Source organism: Bacillus rossius, chromosome 3, assembly GCF_032445375.1.
Source record: "Bacillus rossius redtenbacheri isolate Brsri chromosome 3, Brsri_v3, whole genome shotgun sequence".
Classification (NCBI taxonomy): Eukaryota; Metazoa; Arthropoda; class Insecta; order Phasmatodea; family Bacillidae; genus Bacillus; species Bacillus rossius.
Genome location: NC_086332.1, coordinates 70,402,117 through 70,422,878, shown reverse-complemented (window position 1 = coordinate 70,422,878; position 20,762 = coordinate 70,402,117). Strand labels below are relative to the sequence as shown.

General features: G+C 40.8%; 1 protein-coding gene across 1 annotated transcript in view; it reads right to left on the bottom strand.

The window, feature by feature from the left end:
• Positions 1-2,498: 2,498 nt before the first annotated feature.
• The window catches only part of LOC134530870 (proteoglycan 4-like), an 82,701-nt gene continuing 64,437 nt past the window's right edge, over positions 2,499-20,762 (bottom strand). The window contains exons 3-5 of the mRNA XM_063366136.1: positions 12,171-12,248; positions 10,061-10,250; positions 2,499-5,238 (exon numbers count right to left, since the gene is read on the bottom strand). Of these exons, the coding sequence (XP_063222206.1) occupies positions 4,514-5,238; positions 10,061-10,250; positions 12,171-12,248 (993 nt within the window). The 3' untranslated portion in view covers positions 2,499-4,513. The remainder of the gene's footprint in view (positions 5,239-10,060; positions 10,251-12,170; positions 12,249-20,762) is intronic.

Sequence of the window (20,762 nt, the reverse complement as noted above, 5' to 3'; positions counted from 1 at the left end):
ATACCTGCATCGCCTACATGAAACGTTGAGGTTTCAGCATTGAAGAAATGGAAATAAGATATCTACTACAAGAAGAAAAAGTTGACGAGATTCCTAAGATGAGCCATGAAGGAAATGACCTTCACACAGAATTTTCTGTTATGCAAGTTGAAGGATTAAATAATAAACATGGAAACCATGACAACAGCTTTGGATATAATGAGAACAATAAAAAGAATTTGAAGCTGGCAAGACAGAAGACTAATGATGTTGAGACCAAAAATGTGTAAACAACCTGAATAAAAGGAAAGAATAGTGAACATGCTAATGATGCTGATAGCTTCGATGATAACGATAGTGACTTTGAGGCTGGCATTAAAACAGAAGACTGTGGAGATCCCTTGAATATAGTCAGTAAATGTGTATAAAATATAGACAAAACAATATACGAGATATGTTACACATAGTAGGATGATCCAAATGGATTAGTTGGCAGACTAAGACATGCATTGCTTCTCCATATGCAGTAGAATATTCTTGCACAGATGAGATATCCTCCATACTTTAAGTCCTGAGAGAAACGAGATTCAGAGAATAAAATCTTAATTTTATTTTGATCGTATGCCTATTTTTTTTAGAAAACCTAATAAAACAATTTAAGATAAAATAATTATGAGTTTTATTTGATAGCATTCTTACATATCTACATGAAAGTACCACATTAATTAGATAACATAAAGGTCGTCTTCTGGCAGGGTGAGTGTGGTCTCCCAAGGAGTCACAATTTTAACATTCAGGATCTTCATTTCTGACACCATCATATTTCTCTGGAAGAATGGGGATAGGGAAAGGGATGGGATTAGGTAGAGGGAAGGTCTGGATCGTATTGGGAGGAATTCTGTATCTTCGCACTAATCGATTAGGTGTACTCAAATACTAATCCATACCTATTCGGTTCATTAATTGCTACATTTATTTCTTTAACACTGATCTGCACTTTACAGATTGTGTCACTTGGTGTTCCTACTCTCTCTAGCTTCGAACCGAAGACCTCCTGCGGTCGCGTTCGATTGCAGCACATCCTCCTATTGGATATGCAACCCGCTCTAACCAAGTACTACTAAAATCTTTTTTAAACGAGTCTCTTTACACCCATCGCTCGATGCCGATATAATTACTCTGTTCTAGTTCTCGCTCAAATACTCTCTCTCGCGTTACGACATTGTCCTCTCTTCCCGTTTAAACCACTTCTACCTCGCGTACCCTGTCATGAACTGCCTGCCAGCCACCAACCCTCCTACCACCATACCAGGCATGCGTTGCGAGTCAGCGCTCCCGACGAAAATGACAAACAACTTGACTAAACATGGGCGCGGCGACTGCCTGGTCTCCGGAGCGACGAACTCCGAGCTGACTATGCGAATCCACACACTCGTAACAGCACGAGAATGCCTCATAATGAATCCGATATTAATGTAAATAAATTACACGTCACAATGTAGCTAATTTTAAATAATTATAAAATAAATGGCTTATTTACACACATGAGTTGTGCTATTGTTATGGTGGGAGAACATCAATTATGTCAAAGGTTTCTATTTACTTACGAGTTTCTTTAGGTTTGAATAACAATATAAACAATGGTTATGTCAAATCTTGTAAACACTCCCCTCGCCTTAAGAGTCCCGTCCATAATCCAATTTATAAATATTAACTGTGTTGTGTTCAGAGTAAAGATGGCTTCTTGAGATAATTTGGCTGTATCCAAACACTTTCGTCAAGTAAACTTTTATGGATTCTTGACAAGTGCATCTTAAAGGATCACCGTTTTGTTGACCTTCCTAAAAATAGCAAGGATACTTACAGAATTGCCGATGCAGTTTTAAATTAAATGACGAGTTACTCACATCCTTTCGTGCACCCTTGTGGCATCTGAAGGGGGTTATTGATGCTAACTTATTGAAAAAAATAAAAAAAACAAAGTATGTTGCTTACAGCCAGCCAACTGCTGTCTACCTAATTTGTGTTCAACTGTTACTGCCAAATGATTCACTTGAATGTGTTAAAATTGGAAATTGTCTGAAAATAGAATGTGATAAATTTTTGAACACAAACAAAGGTAATAATGTTCGCAGGCTTTCACGGCCATTGTCTGAAGTACCTTGGCTTCGGGGTTGTAGCCGCGTCCTTGACGAATAATTCACAAACAAAGGTAGCCTAAACAATTTTTCTTTGTTGATGCAGCTGGTTGTTATTGCGTGCAAAGAATTCAAATATAATTTCATGGCTAGTCTCTCACTGAAAGCAGCCATGAAACTTAATAATCCTTTGGTTAAGGCTGCGTGGTGATACAACAAACACGCAGCGCCGGCGAGCAGGCCTCACTGCGGCGTCAGCCCTGTCGCGTGGCCGTTGCGAAAGGGGCAGCTGGAACGAAGATTGTCAACACAGCTGCGGACCCGAGGTTTCAAATAAGGCAGCCATGCTCAAAAAGGATGGGAGGTCTTCGCCTTCGTCCTCGTCGTGGTGACGACAGCGAGCGGGCTGCCGCGGGACCAGGGGCCGGCGAGGTCTACCAGGAGGCAGCCTGTAGCCTGAGGTCGAACCCAGGGAGGAGACGTGCGGTCGTCGGTCGATATCATATTGTTACATGCGTGCTAGGAGGCAAGGCCGCGACGCGTGCAGGTACCAGAGCGGAACCTCCAGCGAGTCTGGCCAGCGGCCTCGCACGGACGCTGTCGTCACGCATACCACGCATGCCCGGCTGGATTACAAGGGTCTGGCTAACCACCTCCTCTGCTCCCCGCTCACCGATTCGTATTCGTATTCAAAAGTTTTTATTTACATAAAGTACCCTTTACAGTGTTTTATATAATATTTGTTGACATGCCAGCACTCTGCGCTCTTTTATCAACATTTACATTTGTTCCACCTCGGACTATTGTCACTGACACTTTAAGCGGCCTGGGAATCCTGCGGGGTTTTCCGTGGCCGCCGCACGGAGTGGCACGAATAAACGCCGCCTTTCTGGACTTTTCGGGCGTAGGGTTGGCCCGAGATGATGCGACACGTCACAGCTGCTCTCGTCCCTTCGAGAAGGAAGCCATGGGGGATATAAGCGATGACGCCGGCCTCCGCGGCAGTGCCGAGAGTTCAGAGATTTCTGCGAGTGAAGGGAAGTGAGATCGGTGAAGAGGGTGAGGGATCCCCGTCAAGAGCGGCGCGACGAGGAGCGATGGGACTGAGTGGTGCGAGGCTGTGTGTGTGAGGACAGGCGCGAAGTAAGAGGCGAATTACTGTCGAGTCTAGCTCCAGTGACGAGTACGAACTGTAGAACTAGACAGACATTGAGTGACTTGCGAATAAACATTTATAAGTGCAAGTGATTGGTGATCAGACACTTTTAAGTACAATTAATTATTAGTAATGTAAATATTAGTAGTATATAAAACTATAAGAAAACGTAATTGGGCTATCACTTACGAACCCATTTTTCCCCACATTATACTCGTAACAATATCTCAGCTGCCGCGAGATAGAACGGTTAATGCAGCATAGAGTTTAAGCGTGGTTCAGATAAGATGTAGGTATAGTGAAATCTATGTCATCGATGCTCCTCTCGCACTTTAGTCCTATAAGATTGGATGTAAATGTTTGCTATTTAATCATCTCTCCTTAAACGTAGAGCCTCTATGAATAATATAAAATATAGGCCTATGTTAAAATACTAATTTGTAACAATGGGTATAGGACACAACCTTACTATTTGGAAACAGGGCTCCATGTATATTTATTGACTAGCATCAGCAAATTAAAATTAAAAATTCTGTTAACACAGTTCTCAGGCTCTTGCACAGTTATCAGATATAGCAATAATTTATAATTTTATTATTTCAAGCAAAGTTAATCACACAAGATGATTTCTTACAAAACCATTTGTCATTTCTCTGCCATTACAAATAAAATGCAATGCTCTAAATTTTAACACTGGCGTAGACTTAACACAATAAAATATTTAATAAAGTATTAATACGAGTTGGAGTTCCTACTTTTTTCCTCCAGTAGCCATAGACTGGTGCCAGAGAAAATAAAACTAAGAATGGATGGTAATGAACAAGATACAATAGTATTATATAAGTTTGATTTTCAGTGAAAAAATACATACACATCTATGGTAGTTACATCAATAAGTAATTGTAAAGAGTGACATTTTTTTTCTGAAAAGATGATTTCTTCACATACAGTATCATTTTCGTGAGACAAACATCCTGTTGAAATTACATTACATGTTTGGTTAAACCAAAGACAATGCAAAGGTCATACTGGCCTGCACAACGCTAACACAGTTTCTCGAAGGTCAGACCACAGAGGAGCTTCATTAGAGATGTCGTCTGGGCGTAGTATAAACACTCAGTCTCAGTTGCGGAGGTTCGTTAAGTCTTGACGATGAGGTTCATTGGCACTCGTGAACTGTCCACGGCTTCTGCCGGCGTGTTCAATAAATAAGACGAGAGGGACGAGTGCGCGCCGCTCGTCACCTCACGGTGACGCAGGGCTCGCAGCGGCCCGGCGCCAGGAAGGCGGGCAGGCAGGCGGGGCACCGGGGGTCCCTGCCCCCCGCGGGGGCGCGCCGCCCCTCGGGCCGGAACACCATGGCGTCGTGGCCGTGGTCCAGGTGGATCAGCACCGTCGAGTCGCCACCCGGCCCCAGGTGGTTGCCGTCGGCGGCGTCCGGGATGTAGAACATGAGCCGCGGGTCGGGGATACGCACCTCCACGTACTCGCGCGGGTCGGGCAGTGGCGTCGTCGGCGTCGTTGGCGTCGTCGGCGTCGTTGGCGTCGTCGGCGTCGTTGGCGTCGTTGGCGTCGTCGTCGTCGGCGTCGTCGTCGTCGGCGTCGTCGTCGGTGTCGTCGGCGGCGCCGTCGACGTCGTCGTCGGGGCGGTGCGCCTCGCGAACAGCGGCGCCAGGAAGAGGTTGCCCGTCACCGGCGCCAGGGTCGTCGTCCGCTCCGTCGGCACGGGCTGGCCGTCGTCGTGGGTCTCGACGAAGGAGCGCAGGAAGAGGTTGTCCGAGTACTGCCGGGGCAGCGCGACCCGCCGGTGTGCCGGGGGCTTCTCCTCGCTCTCCGACGCCCCCTGCTGGTGGTCGGCCGGGCTCGTCGCCTCCACGTACCTGAAGGTGATCCTGGGACCCCGCCCCTCCGCCCGGGGGGTGCCGGGCTCGGCCGGGAGCCCGCGCTGCAGCGCCCTGCGTCTACCTGCGGGCAGACGAGCCTTCAGACACGTCGTGGTCGGGAAGCCTAAGATGTACATCAAGTTCTGTCCCTGCCCGAACACGCCCGAATATTCACCTTAGGCCAACCTCGGGTTTATTTATATATATTTATATTTATGTTTCTCTGTTTATTTTAATGTAACTATACTAACCTAACTAACCGTTCATAGTGTTTTAAAGTGTTTTAATGTAGCTAACCTAACCGACCACTTTTAATATTTGAATTCATTTTTCCTGCGCAAAAATAAATCAAATCCAGAGGTTGACCGAAGGTGAATATTCGGGCGTGTTCGGGCAGGGACAGAACTTGATGGACATCTTAGGCTTCCCGTCGTGATCAGGTCAAATCATTTTGCCGTGCTCCCTCCTCAATAATTAATGTACAATTCTTCAAACCCCACTATACATACATATAATGACAAAGTTACTGTAAAAAAATGAACTGAAATAAACTGCGAAAATTGTAATATTTCCAACAGATTTTACTAACAATACAATTTTCAATTGTGTCCTACAATCAGGGTAACACAAGCATAAAAAAAACGGTGCTTGTGGCAGATGCACACTTAGCATAGCACGTAACACAGCATTCGGTTCCAATTAGAGTTCATTATTGGGAAATCCCCGCCCCGAAAGTACCGGGAATTTCCGTTACTTTTGATACAGTAAAATAACCGGGAACTAAAATTAGATTCCCGGTTATTTCGGTACTTTCGGGACTCAACATCGACAGCACAAAATTTCGTTATTATTGCGCGCTAATGTTTTATGTGATACTCTCCTCTGGCGAGGCGAGTGTTGCGGGCGGGGTGAGGGAAGTGAGTCTCCTCAGTCGCCAGTCGGTGTTCGTACTGCTGGGAGTGTGCTACGTCTGTAGTGTTGGCCAGTATCTATACATAACGATATATATTTTTTTAAATTTTAAGTTTGTTATGAAAAGAAGAAATGTTATTTAATGTTAATAATTCTGTGATTTTGCATGAATTAAAATTATTATTTGTTTACATGTTTTTTTCTTCTCCAAAGTTAAAGATTGAGAATAAGACTGAGAATAAAGTGATTTGTTCACGATATAATTTTTGCAATAAAAATTGGAACACAAATGTTTATCTTTTTACTTTTTCTCGCTAACTTGTTAAATTGTTCAGAACTAACTATTACTACTTCAATCACCGACTGCTGCACCATTAATAAATAAAACTATCTAGTACCCAAAGTACCGGGAATTTTCGGTTCCATTGGAGAATAGCACCTAAATTCCCGGTTGGGAAAATCGATTACGGTTCCAAATACCCTAGATCCAATCACTGGGCAGCGGTTAACTACTAAAAACTCCTGCACGATACGGACCGTGGAGATACAACGAACTCAAATACCAGAGAAGCCGGGTTCGAACCCCGGTCCGGACATCCATATACAGAGTGAGTCAGCTGCAGGTACGTCACGACAAAATAAGTTAAAACTTATACTTAAGGGCTAAAGTGCTTCCCAAGGCTGGTATATATGTCTTGAACATTTTCTATTGCAAATAAAAATAAAGTATTTAAGATTAAACACTGCGTGTCCAGATTATGTTTAACTAAATAAGGTTCTACAACCACCTCAAATTCTGTCGCTGTCGAAAAATTATTTCATTGAAATATTTAGGGGTATTAACACGTCGAAAAAGTATGTGAAAATAAAGGTGTAAAACACCCTCCCCCCCAATTGTTTTAATGAAATAATTTTGTGGCAGCGACTTAGTCTACCTGATGATGGCAGCTGCAATGACTGCCGAAACATAGCAAGACAATTACCTGACACGGCCTACACCCAGAAACCAAGAAAATACAGACAGTGGCCGTGAAAGCCTGCGATCTTTATTTATTGAACCACTTCACTGCTTAAATATTGGTCACGATTTTAATTTGCATATAGAAACTGCCTGTAGCAGAAACGTATATCGTGTAATAATTAAGTGTAAGGGAGCAATATAGTTTGTGATATCATAACAGGCAAGGAATTTTTGTGATTAGCCACTGCAGTTGTAATTGAGCTAGGGCTAATCTATATAAATATTAACTGTATGTTTTCTATTTTTTTAACAGTTGCCTGTCTACGCGAGTGAGCTACTCGGCAGTTTTTTCTTGTTTGTCTGACTTGGACCTTGTTAATAAAATTATTTTTGCTTGGACACATTCGTTCATTTATTAAAAATATCCTTGTTCCTTCCGAGGTGCAACACAGAAATCAAAAACTTAATACCGGCATTTCATCATCAAGTGTTTCTTAATGGCATTAAGGTACAGTACCTTGAAATATGGTTTTCACGCGAATTTATGACCAAGGAAATGAGGGCTTTGATAGCTACAGAAAGTAGAGGACACTCATCAACTACTACGAAAATACAGACGAAAATCACTTACCGATAAGGTAAATATGTAACATTTTGAATGAATTTACCAGAAGAGGCGACTGCAGAAGTGCATTTCATCTCTCCGTGAAAGAACACGTGAACCAAGTGAAAGTCACTAAGTAAAATTGTATTGCCAACAGTACAATGGCAGGCCCACAGAACTTCCATGAAAGGGAGGGAGAATAAAGAAGGTAATGTTAGGCTCGGCTGAACTTTTTTTTTTTCAATTGTCCCCCAGAAAACGTTTTGCCATCGCGCCTGGCTGCTACCGGAAATTGTGTTGCCGCCCCGCTGACCAGGCAGACGCGGCGTCAAGGTTGCCAACCCGTACGGTAATTGTGGGGACTTGCAGCAATACAAGTTTGTGTACGATGATTTTGACATATATACGTCGTTTAGTATAGCCAGTTATATTTTATATTTAATTTTAAAACCCAAGTTGTATTCGTTACCGTTCTAAACTTGGAAGTCTTCTTACTTTGTAGAGCTTGTGTACCATTGCAGATACTGTTGGGATTTCCAGGGTGGCACGGCGTGAGTAGAAAAAGTAGAATTGTCCGTTAATGGGTTGGTAAAATAATCTTTAAATATGCCATGAGATCTTTAATTTCTTAATCACATGCAGCCATATATTTTGTATTACGATTCAAAAACATTTCAGTCAATATTTTTAAATTTAAATTCTCAGGAATATCATACAGAATTAAATTTTCTCGTAAGAAGACGTATGTATCATATTTGTTAATTATCACTAATTTTACTTTCGAGTAAAATAACTGTATCAAATTTACGTAAGATTTTTTTTATTTTAATTATATTTGTATGAAACATATTTGTGATGTTGACCACGTTGGAAGGAAACAAGACTCTTGACTAATGGCACATTTTCAGGGGCAGGAGAAGTGCAAGGTAATTGTACTGTAATTTGTTTACCGCCATCCCCGAAGTGTACGCCCACAATGTTGGCAATGTTGCCCGGCGACACCACCAGGCCGCGCCGGCCGCCCGGCGTGTCACGGGGCCTCCTCTCGCCGCTCTCAACCGTGTCCTTTCTCGAGAGGAAAGTTACAGGCACAAGAGATACAGCTTTTCCGAACCGAGAGGGGCTGCCGTACAAACAAATATGCAGTTGCAAATCAAAAATTCAGATAATGGTCTTGGAATATTTACGGTTTCAAAAACTGAACTTAAGTCATTTCAATAAAACTTTTGCTGGGAAAAAGTTTAATACATAAATTGTAGTATTTAAGTGAACATCATAACAGTTCCCTCCAAAGTAAAATTTTGAGCTCGGGAGGGGTCTAACACCACTTCCTCCCCCGTAACCATGTTCGCAGACATTAGTACTGCGTTGACTGAAACCCACATACTCGGAAGCATCAAGTCTGGCTGCAAGAGTAGTAAAATATTCGAAGCCAAATTACAAAAACAGTGTGAAAATCGTAAGTAGAAAACACTAATCATGAATTTTTCATCTCAATAAAATAAAATATTAACTTGATAATTTCCCCGAAATGCCTCATTTGACGAGGTAAAGTGTTATTGCAGATAAATGCTTAATATTGAGTTAAGATAGAGTGCAAAACTTGACGCCATGCCAATAATTGACATAAGGCATCCAGGATTGCAAGAGGATAGGGAAAAGCTGAGGGCAATAACTTTGAAGGGATTTCTTGATACTCGTACCCCAGCACGGTTACCCCAGGTCAGTGAAGCAGCGCCCTTGGGGCTTTCATGGCAGGGTGATTCTGCGGTGGTTTCCACTGCTTTCTGCAGCATGACTAGCCGTAAGCAATAACAAATGAACCTACATGATGGACAACCTTTACACAGTAAGGGCTAGATACAATAAAAAGTGAGCGAGTCTTTTAGAACTCGCCAGAGATATGCAACATCTAACCTCGGTAACCAGCCAATTCATGCTTTCTTATGTTGTAAATACATTTGTTCTACGAAATTCGGACACGAAGTTTAACTTAGAATTCTTTTTAGAAATGCCGAGCGTGATAAATATTCGAAAATTGTGTTTTCAACTACATTTCTGGACGCGAATGATACGCAGTTTCCGCACCCGCCGTTCGAAATTGCCACAATATGATTGATAAATACAAACAGTTATCAAGTCCCGCCAAAATGGATTCCTACTATACCCTCATTGGTTGCTGCGCCATGCGTCCGTAACAGAAATAAAATATATTCGGTTCCCTCCTGTGCGCACGACCTGTCTCCCATGCACACGTCCGTCCTATGCGCTCTTGTGAATCAGTAGGTTGGAAAACATGGCGGTCAAATCTTGTGTTCACTACCTACTGTTACTGTTGGTGTTGTTTTTTTTTTTTTGTTTTTTTAAATCGCGCACCGAGCTCTAGTCGGTCGTGTATCGGCTTCGCGGCGTGCGAGGCCTGCTCACCCGGGGCGCGCTGGTCCGGGGAGGGCTGGTCGCGCCGCCCCCCAATCAGCAGGTTGGCGCCGAAGTCGCCCTCCGCGGCGCTGCAGTCCACGGCGTACCAGTGGTCGCACACCATCATGCGCTGCTGGAAGCGCGTCATGTCGGGGCACGCGTGCGTGAAGCGGCGGCCCCCGTCGCACAGGTGGTAGCGCTGCGGACAAACCAACTCACTGCTCTAACTGGCGATCTTATTTGCTTTGGAAATCAACCAACACCTGTGCGGTGTTTATCGGCAACTTAACAACATAAAAGTCTTTAACTTTTCTAAAAAAAAAAAATGTTGGCTTACTTGATTTTTTTTTGGTCGCTCGTAGCTGTGAATATTTGCCATAAATATTTAAGATTTTCTATATTCCTATACGGAACCAAAACACTATGTTAAAGTGCATTATATTTTGTTTCAAAGCTTAAAAAACTGCATAGTGACAAAGTAAGAGTGTTGAAAATCATAACTTCAGTTTCAATTGCACAAAACACACACGTGCACAAGTCTGCACGTGTGCACATTGCAGCCATGCTTATTTCATTACTACCAAAATAATTTAACATTGCGAAAAAAATTTCCTAAGTAAAGTATTTTGCAATTATACTCAATATGTCACTCCGTTAATACACAATTCCATAAATTCGAAAATAAGAATGTATGTAAAATTACATATTTTTTTGTTGGCATTTCTTCAACCGCGCAGTTTTTTTAGTGGCCATATTTCACCTGCTCAGTTACGCCCCCTGGCGCTGCGGGCAGTCCCGTCACACTTGTCAGCATCGGCTTGCGACCAGCCAACACAACTGTCCAGATAAACTGATGTGCGCGTCGATACGTGAGTTCATTGCCCAAACCAACAATCTCACGGATTTATTTTATTTTGAACTTATTTTATGTGGTAAAGTAAAGGAGTATGCCACTCAGCCACACAAAAGTTTTAGGTATACACTACGAATTAAAACATACATAAACAAGTTAAGCTGCATAAAAACAATTACCAAAAATGTTTAAACACCTACACGAACTAAATAAATAGAATACCAACAAATAAAAAGAAAACTAAGAAATTCGTTTCGTAACATTATACGCTGATAGACTAAAGTTGATGATTAAAATTCTAAAAAATAACAAAATAAAAACATTTAAAAATTTTTAAACAGTAAGATAAGATTTATATGCGTGATTTACAAAATTCAATTTAAAAACATGTTTTAAAAAGTTATTTGGTGTAGATTTCATTTCAATGTAATATAAATGCTATACTAATCTCTTTTACATTATATTGAATGATTTCATTTTCCTCTCGATATTATTACCTATCATTAGTCACTGGGAACAGAATCAATTGAGACGGATAAAAACTTGAAACCGTATCAATTTAGGTACAGAAAGTCTACTGGTCACTTCAGTACATAAACATGTAATGTGTGCAGTGTTTGTTTAAACGAAAATTTAATTTATACGACCTCGTATTCGACTAGCACATAGAGTTCACATTAGAGTGTTATGCAACAGTTGCAACAGCGCTGATGCTGCGCGCCATAACCTCATTACAACTACTCTGTAAAAAAATTCACAGAACGTCTGGAGGTTTGCAAACACGGACAGTACCCCACGATAGTAGATAACATTCTGGTCAAACATTTGCTACCGCCTCTATGCTTCGATGAGAACTACTTTAAAGTCAAGTGATGTTAAAATTCTGAGCAGTTTTTCTCACCCATCTACAGTAAATAAAAAGAAGCAAATTAACTGTTTATACTTTCCATTGACCTAAAGCACATACTCCATTCATAATACGATGTAAACTTAGGTTTGTGAGGACTGGAATTGCTCCGAGGATCTGCCTCAGATAAGAACTAGAATTTCTCTGAAAGTGTGCCTAAGATAGTGACTAGAACTGATCTTAAGACATAACTGAGGCATGGCTGCTTTGAAGACATTACTCAGATAATGACTAGAAACTGTCTGAAGATGTGTCTAATACAATGACTAGAACTGATCTGAAGACTTGCCTCAGATAAGTACTGGAACCTATCTGAGGACTGAACTCAGATAAGAACCAGGACTCCTCTTGGCGCTCACCTGGCAGTCGCTGGCCACGTCGGCGTAGTACCCGGAGGGCCTCCCCTCGCAGGAGAAGGGGCGTCCGTCGGCCTCCTCCTGGAACAACACCAGCCCGCTATGACCTCCCGAGCACACCTGCAGGCCGCCTGGGCGTGCAGCAGTTCACAGCGGATACAACACCCAGGAGGCGCTGGCAAACAAGTCACGTGTTGGGAGCAAAGGAAAGCCATAACCATACAGGCCACAGTAGACGGGCTTAGGTTGCGTACGTATCCTCTCAACCCAAAGAACGACTCGGAAATAGTCAGAGCTAGAATCAGTCTGTGTATAAAACTAGAAACTGAGAAATGGCATACGAATGACATACCGTAGGAGCCTACGAGTTTAATAACGGGTTTTAAGTTTTCAAATGTGCCGTAAAATACTTAAACTAAGCCAAGTAATCCGTGCGTTTGTATTTGTAAAAGGCTAATAACGAAGTATCAAACATCTCACCGTAGTTCCTCACACGACCAGCTGAACAAAATGAGAATGTATCGGTCAGGGACAACCCACTAACTCGGGTTAAGATCCGTCAAGTGTTCGGATCTGTAAACACCGTGTCTCCCCGAACAAAAGGAACACAATGATTTATCATTAAAACGGATATTTCAGCAAAACGTTACAACGCTGATATGACGTTGCCCTACAAAAATTCCAGTAGCAGTTAACATGAATCAACTGTTCAATAAAATAGTAGTAACATAAAACATGGGTCGTGTGCACATAATTTGACAGCCATGATTTTGATCCTACCTGTTCAAAACTACCATAGTATGGTCGTGTGCACGGAGAAAATGAATATATGTATGCACTTTATTTCTTTTACGGACACAAGTTGAAACAGCCAATTAAAACAGAGTAGGTGGCATTTTGTCGGGAGCTGGGAACTGTTTATATTTCTGTACCTCGGAGGCATAAGACACAATGTCCACTTTTGGGCAAAATGCACTTTAAACCATAAACCTAACCATCGTTTTTACGTTTTTTCTAGTGGCATACAACATTAAGATCTACAATGTGTCAAAATTTCACATATTTTGGGTTAAGAAGAGTTGAGTAAATAAGTGAAGCTCATTTAAAATTATTTAAACGGCTCTTATGAAAATTTGTTTTTTGTGACATAGTGTCTTACATCTTAAGGTACAGATTTATCTATGGTGACAAGAAATTGTCGAGACATTACATCGCTGAGGTAATTCCTGTTTTAAATATAAACATAATAGTGTTTACAGGCTGCTGTTCAGCTTTAGCGGCAGAATCATACTCCCAATTTTTTTTCTACTAACACTACCAACATGTAGAATTATTTTCGAAACTTAATTGGCTAAAATTAACGCATAATAACTTAATTGAGAAACAATTTCACACAGGTTGAGCACAGTTGGATGCATGGCTTTCTAAGCACTAAGTTATATTTTAAATTGTTGACCAAATAAAGTTAGGAATTCTTAAATGATGGCATGCCGTGACACAGTTAAAGTCAATTTCTAACTCAACATGGCCATAATTGCAGAAACAAAAAATCACGGAAATTGTGTTTGACTATGCCTGATGATGGTTAATACTTAAAAATAAATTATAATCTCAGTTTGTAAGGAAACTGAGATAATTTTAACACAGAAATATTGAATTTCAGTTATATACTAAATAATGCTGACAAAGCTATATTAACATCTATGTTAAACTAGACAGTCAATTAAAACATAATAATTAATTCATGGCCAATACAAAATTAAGACATTGTCATAATTTCTATACTTATTAATAATTACAATATAACATTAGGCTTAAGTTATAATGGCAGTTTCTAAACACTGATCAACTAGAACCGCAATTGATTAGCAATGATAGCAACCGAAGAACAGAGTTGCAAAAAGGAACAAAATATTAATGTACACTTAAATAGATGTTGGGACTGATTTCTTAAATCCTACAATGTTTCTTCTTCCTGATGACCCTTCTATAAAAGACAGCCCTTCGAAACTGTTTCCCCAATGCAAACACTATACATACACATCAGCTAATAATTTGGGTGCCTCGCAAACACGATGTGATCATCAGCTGGACATGGAGCGGCTTCACGCTTACATTGATGACTTCCAGTCATCACACGTGCCACAGATTCAGTCCAACTAATTATGCAAACATAATTATGTGAAGTCTTGATCTGCGCATCAGCGAATATTGCATCGCCATGTCTAGTCACTGCCGGGAGGCAGATATATCACAGTCCTCCAACACCAGATGTTTATGGATGAAATGTAATTGGTTGAAAACCGATAAAAACATCTGAGAGTAACCAAAGATGCAAACATCGTCTACACCGTTCTGAGGGTAACCTACAATGCGCACATTCTCTGTTTAGACGCCTGAATTTTTGCAATTACGGATTATTTTTTTACTTATCTTCACAGGTCAAAGGGGTCATAACTTATGCTAATGATTTCGGGCGATCACTTAATACCATGAAAAATATTTCATCCTTCCCAGAACTAAAATTATGAAGCTACACGAACGCAGAATTTTCGGACGCGTAACTGAAGATGTGTGCGTATCTGAGGAGATAACTGTTCGAAATTACGTTAAATTTACGAACAATTCAACGAAGAATTCATCTAAAGTTCTTCGTAATTTTAAATAAATGGGTATTCTTAGAAAAAAACGCCGTATTTCGATTTCCGAGTTGTGTTTCTTTCTAACCAAATGTAAACACAAAGGTGGACAAAAGAAGAGTGTTCTTGCTGTAGTCTTAACAAGTTTTTGTGTGTTTTGTTAAAATACCAAGAATATTCTTTTGGATTCATGTCCAAAGTAAGTGAACTCATTGTCCGTAAATTTACGATGATAGCAGTAAATTTACGAAAATATCCGGATAGTTAGTAACACGCGTTCTTCGCAGTTTTAAGGTGATAATGTGTAACAGTGCCTGAACATTCGCAGTGAAGGCTGGACACGAGACACGGGCAGCTCGAGACGCCGCCTTCGGAGCACAATTCGCGAGCAGGAGACGCGCGGCAGACGGGCAGTTGCGAAAGGAGGGGGGGGGGAGGGGGAGGGAGCGGGATCACGACGCGACCGTGACGTAAGGGGAAAGCTCGGGGCGCCGAAGACCCATTCTTCCGAGCCGCGGGGTCGGGGCAACATGTCACTGTCGCCGGGCTTGCGTCACGACGCGACAGCGCCGGCGGCGCGCCCCTCCCGCCGCGGAACAAGAGCTCGCGGTCCGACACTTGGTTGCGCAAAACACACGCAACCGAAAAATACGCTTCCTTTCGTGAGAGACGCCCCGCGGCACACTCCTATGAATCATACATACAGCAGGAACCTCTTAACTTAATATCACCGACACTAAGTTTGATATTTATTGTTTTACCTTTGACTCTGCTAGAAAAAATATTTCTGTAAGCTGATAGTGATGGAAGGTTTTCCATAGTCCGCACGAGAAGTTTAGGTGTGTGTGTGTTTGTGTGTGTGTGTGTGTGAGAGTGAGAGTGAGAGTGAGAGAGAGAGCGCGCTAGTCTTTCAGTACTCGCCAGAGATGTGTAACATCTAACCTCGGTTACGAGCTAATTCATGTGTTCTCATGTTGCAAACACACAATACGAAACTATGACACGAACTTTAACGCACAATTCTTTAAAATAATGCCAAGCGTGATAAATATCCGCAAATTGCCATTTCGCTACATTTCTTAACGCGAAACACACGTAAGTGTACGCCAGAATTCGCTGTCGGAGAAGCTACATCGAAACAGAAATGCAAACAGAAATTTTAAACTACACACACACACACTTACACATACACACACACACACACACATATATATATATATATATATATATATATATATATATATATATATATATAATATATGAAAACGGCTCCGATAAAAGCGAAAAAGACCTGAAAAAAAAAACATGAATCCCCGGCTTTGGACCTCATTTTCGACAAGGATTTTTTTTAAAAATACTATCCATCTTGTTCAAATTAATTAAAAAGTTAATACTATAAAGTTCCTTTTGGCTTTGTGACCTTAGGTTACCGCCATCCGCCACAGATGGCAGCAACGTGGTTACATATTTCCGTTCCAATCACGAAATTACTCCTACCAAATGCCGTACACCGAGAGTTAAGATGTTACACATCGAAAATTGGTTGCATGGCTAACGCATGCGTTTGAAGTGAAACTTCACAATTAAATAATCAATTTGAACGATAAAAAAAATTGGTTGTCTGTAAAGTCGGTTTACGGACGATAGTTTAACGTGACGTCATAACAAATCATTGATGAAATGATTGCACACTTTTATGAATAAAATTGAATCGTTTTTATTGAATTATCACTATTTTGTATGGATACAAAGAAGGAGTGAAATGAAATCTACAATTTAATTGATAAATTTACTTTTATTTGCACTCATTAATTCAAATATGTTTATTACTTTAACGAAGAGATTATTTTAACTAAAACTTGTATACATGTTTGCTATTTAACTTCTTCCAATCTGTGTTATTCTGTTAAGGATAGGAAGATGATAGGAAAAGTAGGAAACGAATGGGAGTGTTTCAAGTTTAATGTGCCTCGAAAAAGTCAATCGATGGTTGTTCCAATCGAGTGGAAGAGAGATATTTGCGCCACGGACTCTGCAGCAATGCTATGAGGAACGGGTTAGCAAAGAGCAATGAAAATGTTACATTGAAATGAATGAAAACATAATTACGCCACGGACTCGGTCGCAATGCTAGGAGGTTCAGGTTAGCAAAGAGCAATATAAAATGAGCGTAACGGGACACAGCGAAACGGGACAATGTGCGTAACGGGACACTTTTTCGTGCGTGCAGTTGGCGTTCATCGATTTATTAGACCTTGTCACGTCAAAAATATCCAGTAATTCACTTGGACGATAAAACCAAACACGATAGTAGGCCACACAATAAAGGTTCACAATATTGTAACAAACATGGCCAGGGCGGATTTAAAGAGGGGCACGGGGGCATGTGCCCCCTTCCCACCCCTGAAGGGTAATATATTAAATGGATAATTCTCCTTTAATGAGGTTGAGATAATCGCATTGAGTTTTCCGCAACACTAAATGTGATTGAAAACTGTGCTGATGATTTACGTGTCGATTTCTTTAAGTAACGTGTTTTTATCATCAAATCAATTGTATACGGGGCTTTAGCCTCAAGCTAGAAGCCGAGAAGTGAAAGTTAACTAGACACGATTACAGTATTTGATCTAGATTTATTATATATTACTGTATAATATTTTTAGTAATAAATTAACGTTCCAATCACTTACCAGAAGACTTAGTAGTGGATAGCTTACAAACAATATAATTATTAAATCACCAAAGACCGAAGTGGAGCACTAACAAGATCCTGAAGTCAGGCATCCTGACCCCTAAGGCACGATGGCTATACACGATGTGTACAAATTTTACCGACAAATTTCGGCCGAGGTTCATCACGAAAAAATAAGTTGAAAATTAAACGATTTATAGTCTGAGTTTGGAACGAAATAAATGGATTACTGTAAATAATAAAGTATTTAAGATGGATCAATAATCATCTGTATAATAATTAAATGAACAAAACGAAAAAAAAAATCGCCTTGTATAATCACCCTTAACTCTACAGTTTTCGAGAAATGCTATTATCAAATTTAGAGCAAAACCTTAAACGCCTGGTAGGTATGCAACATGCACAGCACCAAATATGGTAGAGCTGCAACAAATAAGGAGCACGATTTGGTTGTTGAGTACACGATTAAGAAGGTATTTTAAAGAACACATTTAATTCATTATAAAGATCAGTTTGAGCATGTAGGTTAATACACCACTTTAAAACTCACATTTAACTTCAGCGTCATAAAAACGTATGGTGCCTTTTTTCCAATGAATTCATTTTATGGCAGCGACCCGATTTCGAATCCCTGATTTCAATCTTCCGCTGTTTCCTGAGATCAGTCCACGCAACTGTGAGATAGTTCCACGCCATTGTGTAGGCCATGGCCAATTGTTCTCTAGTATCCCGATTTGTTTCGTTGAGTGTAACCGTTAGCAATGAGCTCGCTGTCGACAAGACGCAATGCCCCCAATTCATTCAACTGACGGACAGTAAAGCCCTAACTGAATTAAAACAACGATAAACAAGCAGAGAAGGTCCTTTGCACACATTTATGACGTCTTGCGTACACCACATAACTGAACTGCATCTTGAAAAACAAACGTTAAGACTATACAGATGTTAGGCCATAGTTTTGGTTTTATGAATAATCACACTTTATGTCAGCTCGATGTCTGAATAACGATAACAATAATAATCCTACATGACATTTTAATTTGTACACCTTAACGCCACATAACGCATACAGGCTAAAGGTAAATTAAATAACCACAAATTAAAAAAAAAAACTATATTTTTACGTCACAGTGAATATCAAGCAAGAACTTAACTTTGGCTGTGTTTGGTTTTTTTCCTCATACGAGGACATGGTCACGGCTGTGAGTGACAAGGAAACATGCATGTGCCGGACGATCTCGCACCCAAGACCGAGTATGTGTGCAATACGTCTCAATCTCATATGTGTAATCTCACGAATATATTTCACTCGGTAAAATATTTCAACTGTCAAATATTTATTCAGTATTTTTTTTTCTCTAGCAACCGTTGCGTTGTATCAAAATGTGTCTCATGGCGATACACATTTCCTATCCAGACTTAAGAAGTGCAAGAAAATTCATTTTTTCAAAACTGGTTAATAACCACTTTTGATACTTTTTTTTCGATCATACCTCACTCAAGCCACAAAACGTTTTCAATTATAATTAACTAAGGATTTACATGAAATACAAATTAACAGAATTACATATGAACTGTAATGTGTGGCAGTGGTATTTCGCGCACGGCGTGACAAACATGTGATAGGAACCGATAAGGAAAAAGGAATAAAATAAGCATGAACTAGTTAATATGGTAGTTTCCTAGACCTAACACAGACAAAATTCTCAATCGTTGGACTATTCGCTCGGAACGTATAAAATCTCGCGACAGAACACGCACAAAAAAATTCATATTTACAAAATTGCAAATCAAGAGAAAAAGTGTACTGCAAACAGTAGACTCTGCCGGGCCCTGGGCTGTTTACTTTTTCGGTGACTCCCTCGCGGAAAATGTGAAAAATTTACTCTTTCAAACATTTAAACCCTTCCTGGAACTTAAATTTCACGATGGTTTTGCTAATATATATTCTTTCCTAATAAATTATCCTCTGGTCAGTTTTATACACGAATAAGATTAAATATCCGGTATAATCACATCATTATACCTAAGTGGCAAAAAATATTAAAAAAAAAATTTTCTATTAATTGAAATAGGTAATTAACCAGCACATTAATTTACACGATGATAAAATTTGATTTTTTCTATTCCCTTTAATATCCATCCATATTTTTAAAAGAACACTAGACAGACAAGAATCATTAAAAATTGAAAGCACCGTCACGAGTACCTGGGCGACTGCCCGGCCTGCCATGTTCTGGAACCGCCCTTGACTAAAAATTAACAATATAAAGTTAATCACTGGCACAGATGAACAGCTCCTCTGCAAAGAAAGAACTGCCTAGTTCCATGTCGGGGCAAGCTTCTCGCGAGGACGGGCGAAGTGATTTCCTGGCTACAATCGGAACACTGCACGCACGTACAAGCAAACTCCAGGAGAAAACATCTCGGAGGAGACGGCGTGGGTCGGGCTGGAAACCAGTTTTCGGGAGTGTAACATCGGTGTCAGTGTTACGAAGAAGCGTCCGGGCGGTGAAAGCGTCGATACATTCCGGGAGGAGGAATTCCGTAAATCGCGTTGCGCAACTGGCGCCGACAATAATTACGTGGCTCGTCCTCGAGCGGACCCCTAATTCCCCCTCTCCCCCTCCCCCCAGCCAATCAGGCCTCGCCCGGCACTTCCTTCTCGGGACTCGGCATTAGTGCTACGTAAAGGCTAAAAGGCAACAGAGGTCATAGTAATCACCCGGAGAACCGTTCTGAAGAGGGCAAAGCTTGTGTGTGTCACAATGGAAGATCTCTAGCAATATTACTTGGAAATTATTTATGTCGCGGGTAAATTCTCAATGAAAGTTTTAGTAGTCCACGAGCCGTTTACAAGGAAGTTTTTTTTGTCCATAATCTCTGTGTTTGTAAACATATAAAAATGTGATCTGTTTAATGTGAAACTTCCTTCCACAAAAATAATCGTAAAACTTTATGTTTGTTTTATTTAGTATTGCTACTGTAAAGGAAGTTGACAAGTTGCGTAACGTCTGAACTAAACCAGTTATAGAAGTTGTGAGTGGAGTATCGTGCTATTCTGTACAAACATCTACACCTGCTTGTGCACTGGTTCGCGGGTCACGGTCGCGCTGATACACGTCCGTCCGACTGTCATATGAAGTGCCAATGCTATCATGGAGGTATTAGTCTAAGAAGCGTGTATCTGTTCTTAAGTTGGAGTCACTCTAGTTAGTAACTGGTAAGCAAAACAAACCGTAGCTACATAGAGGCCAATTGTAA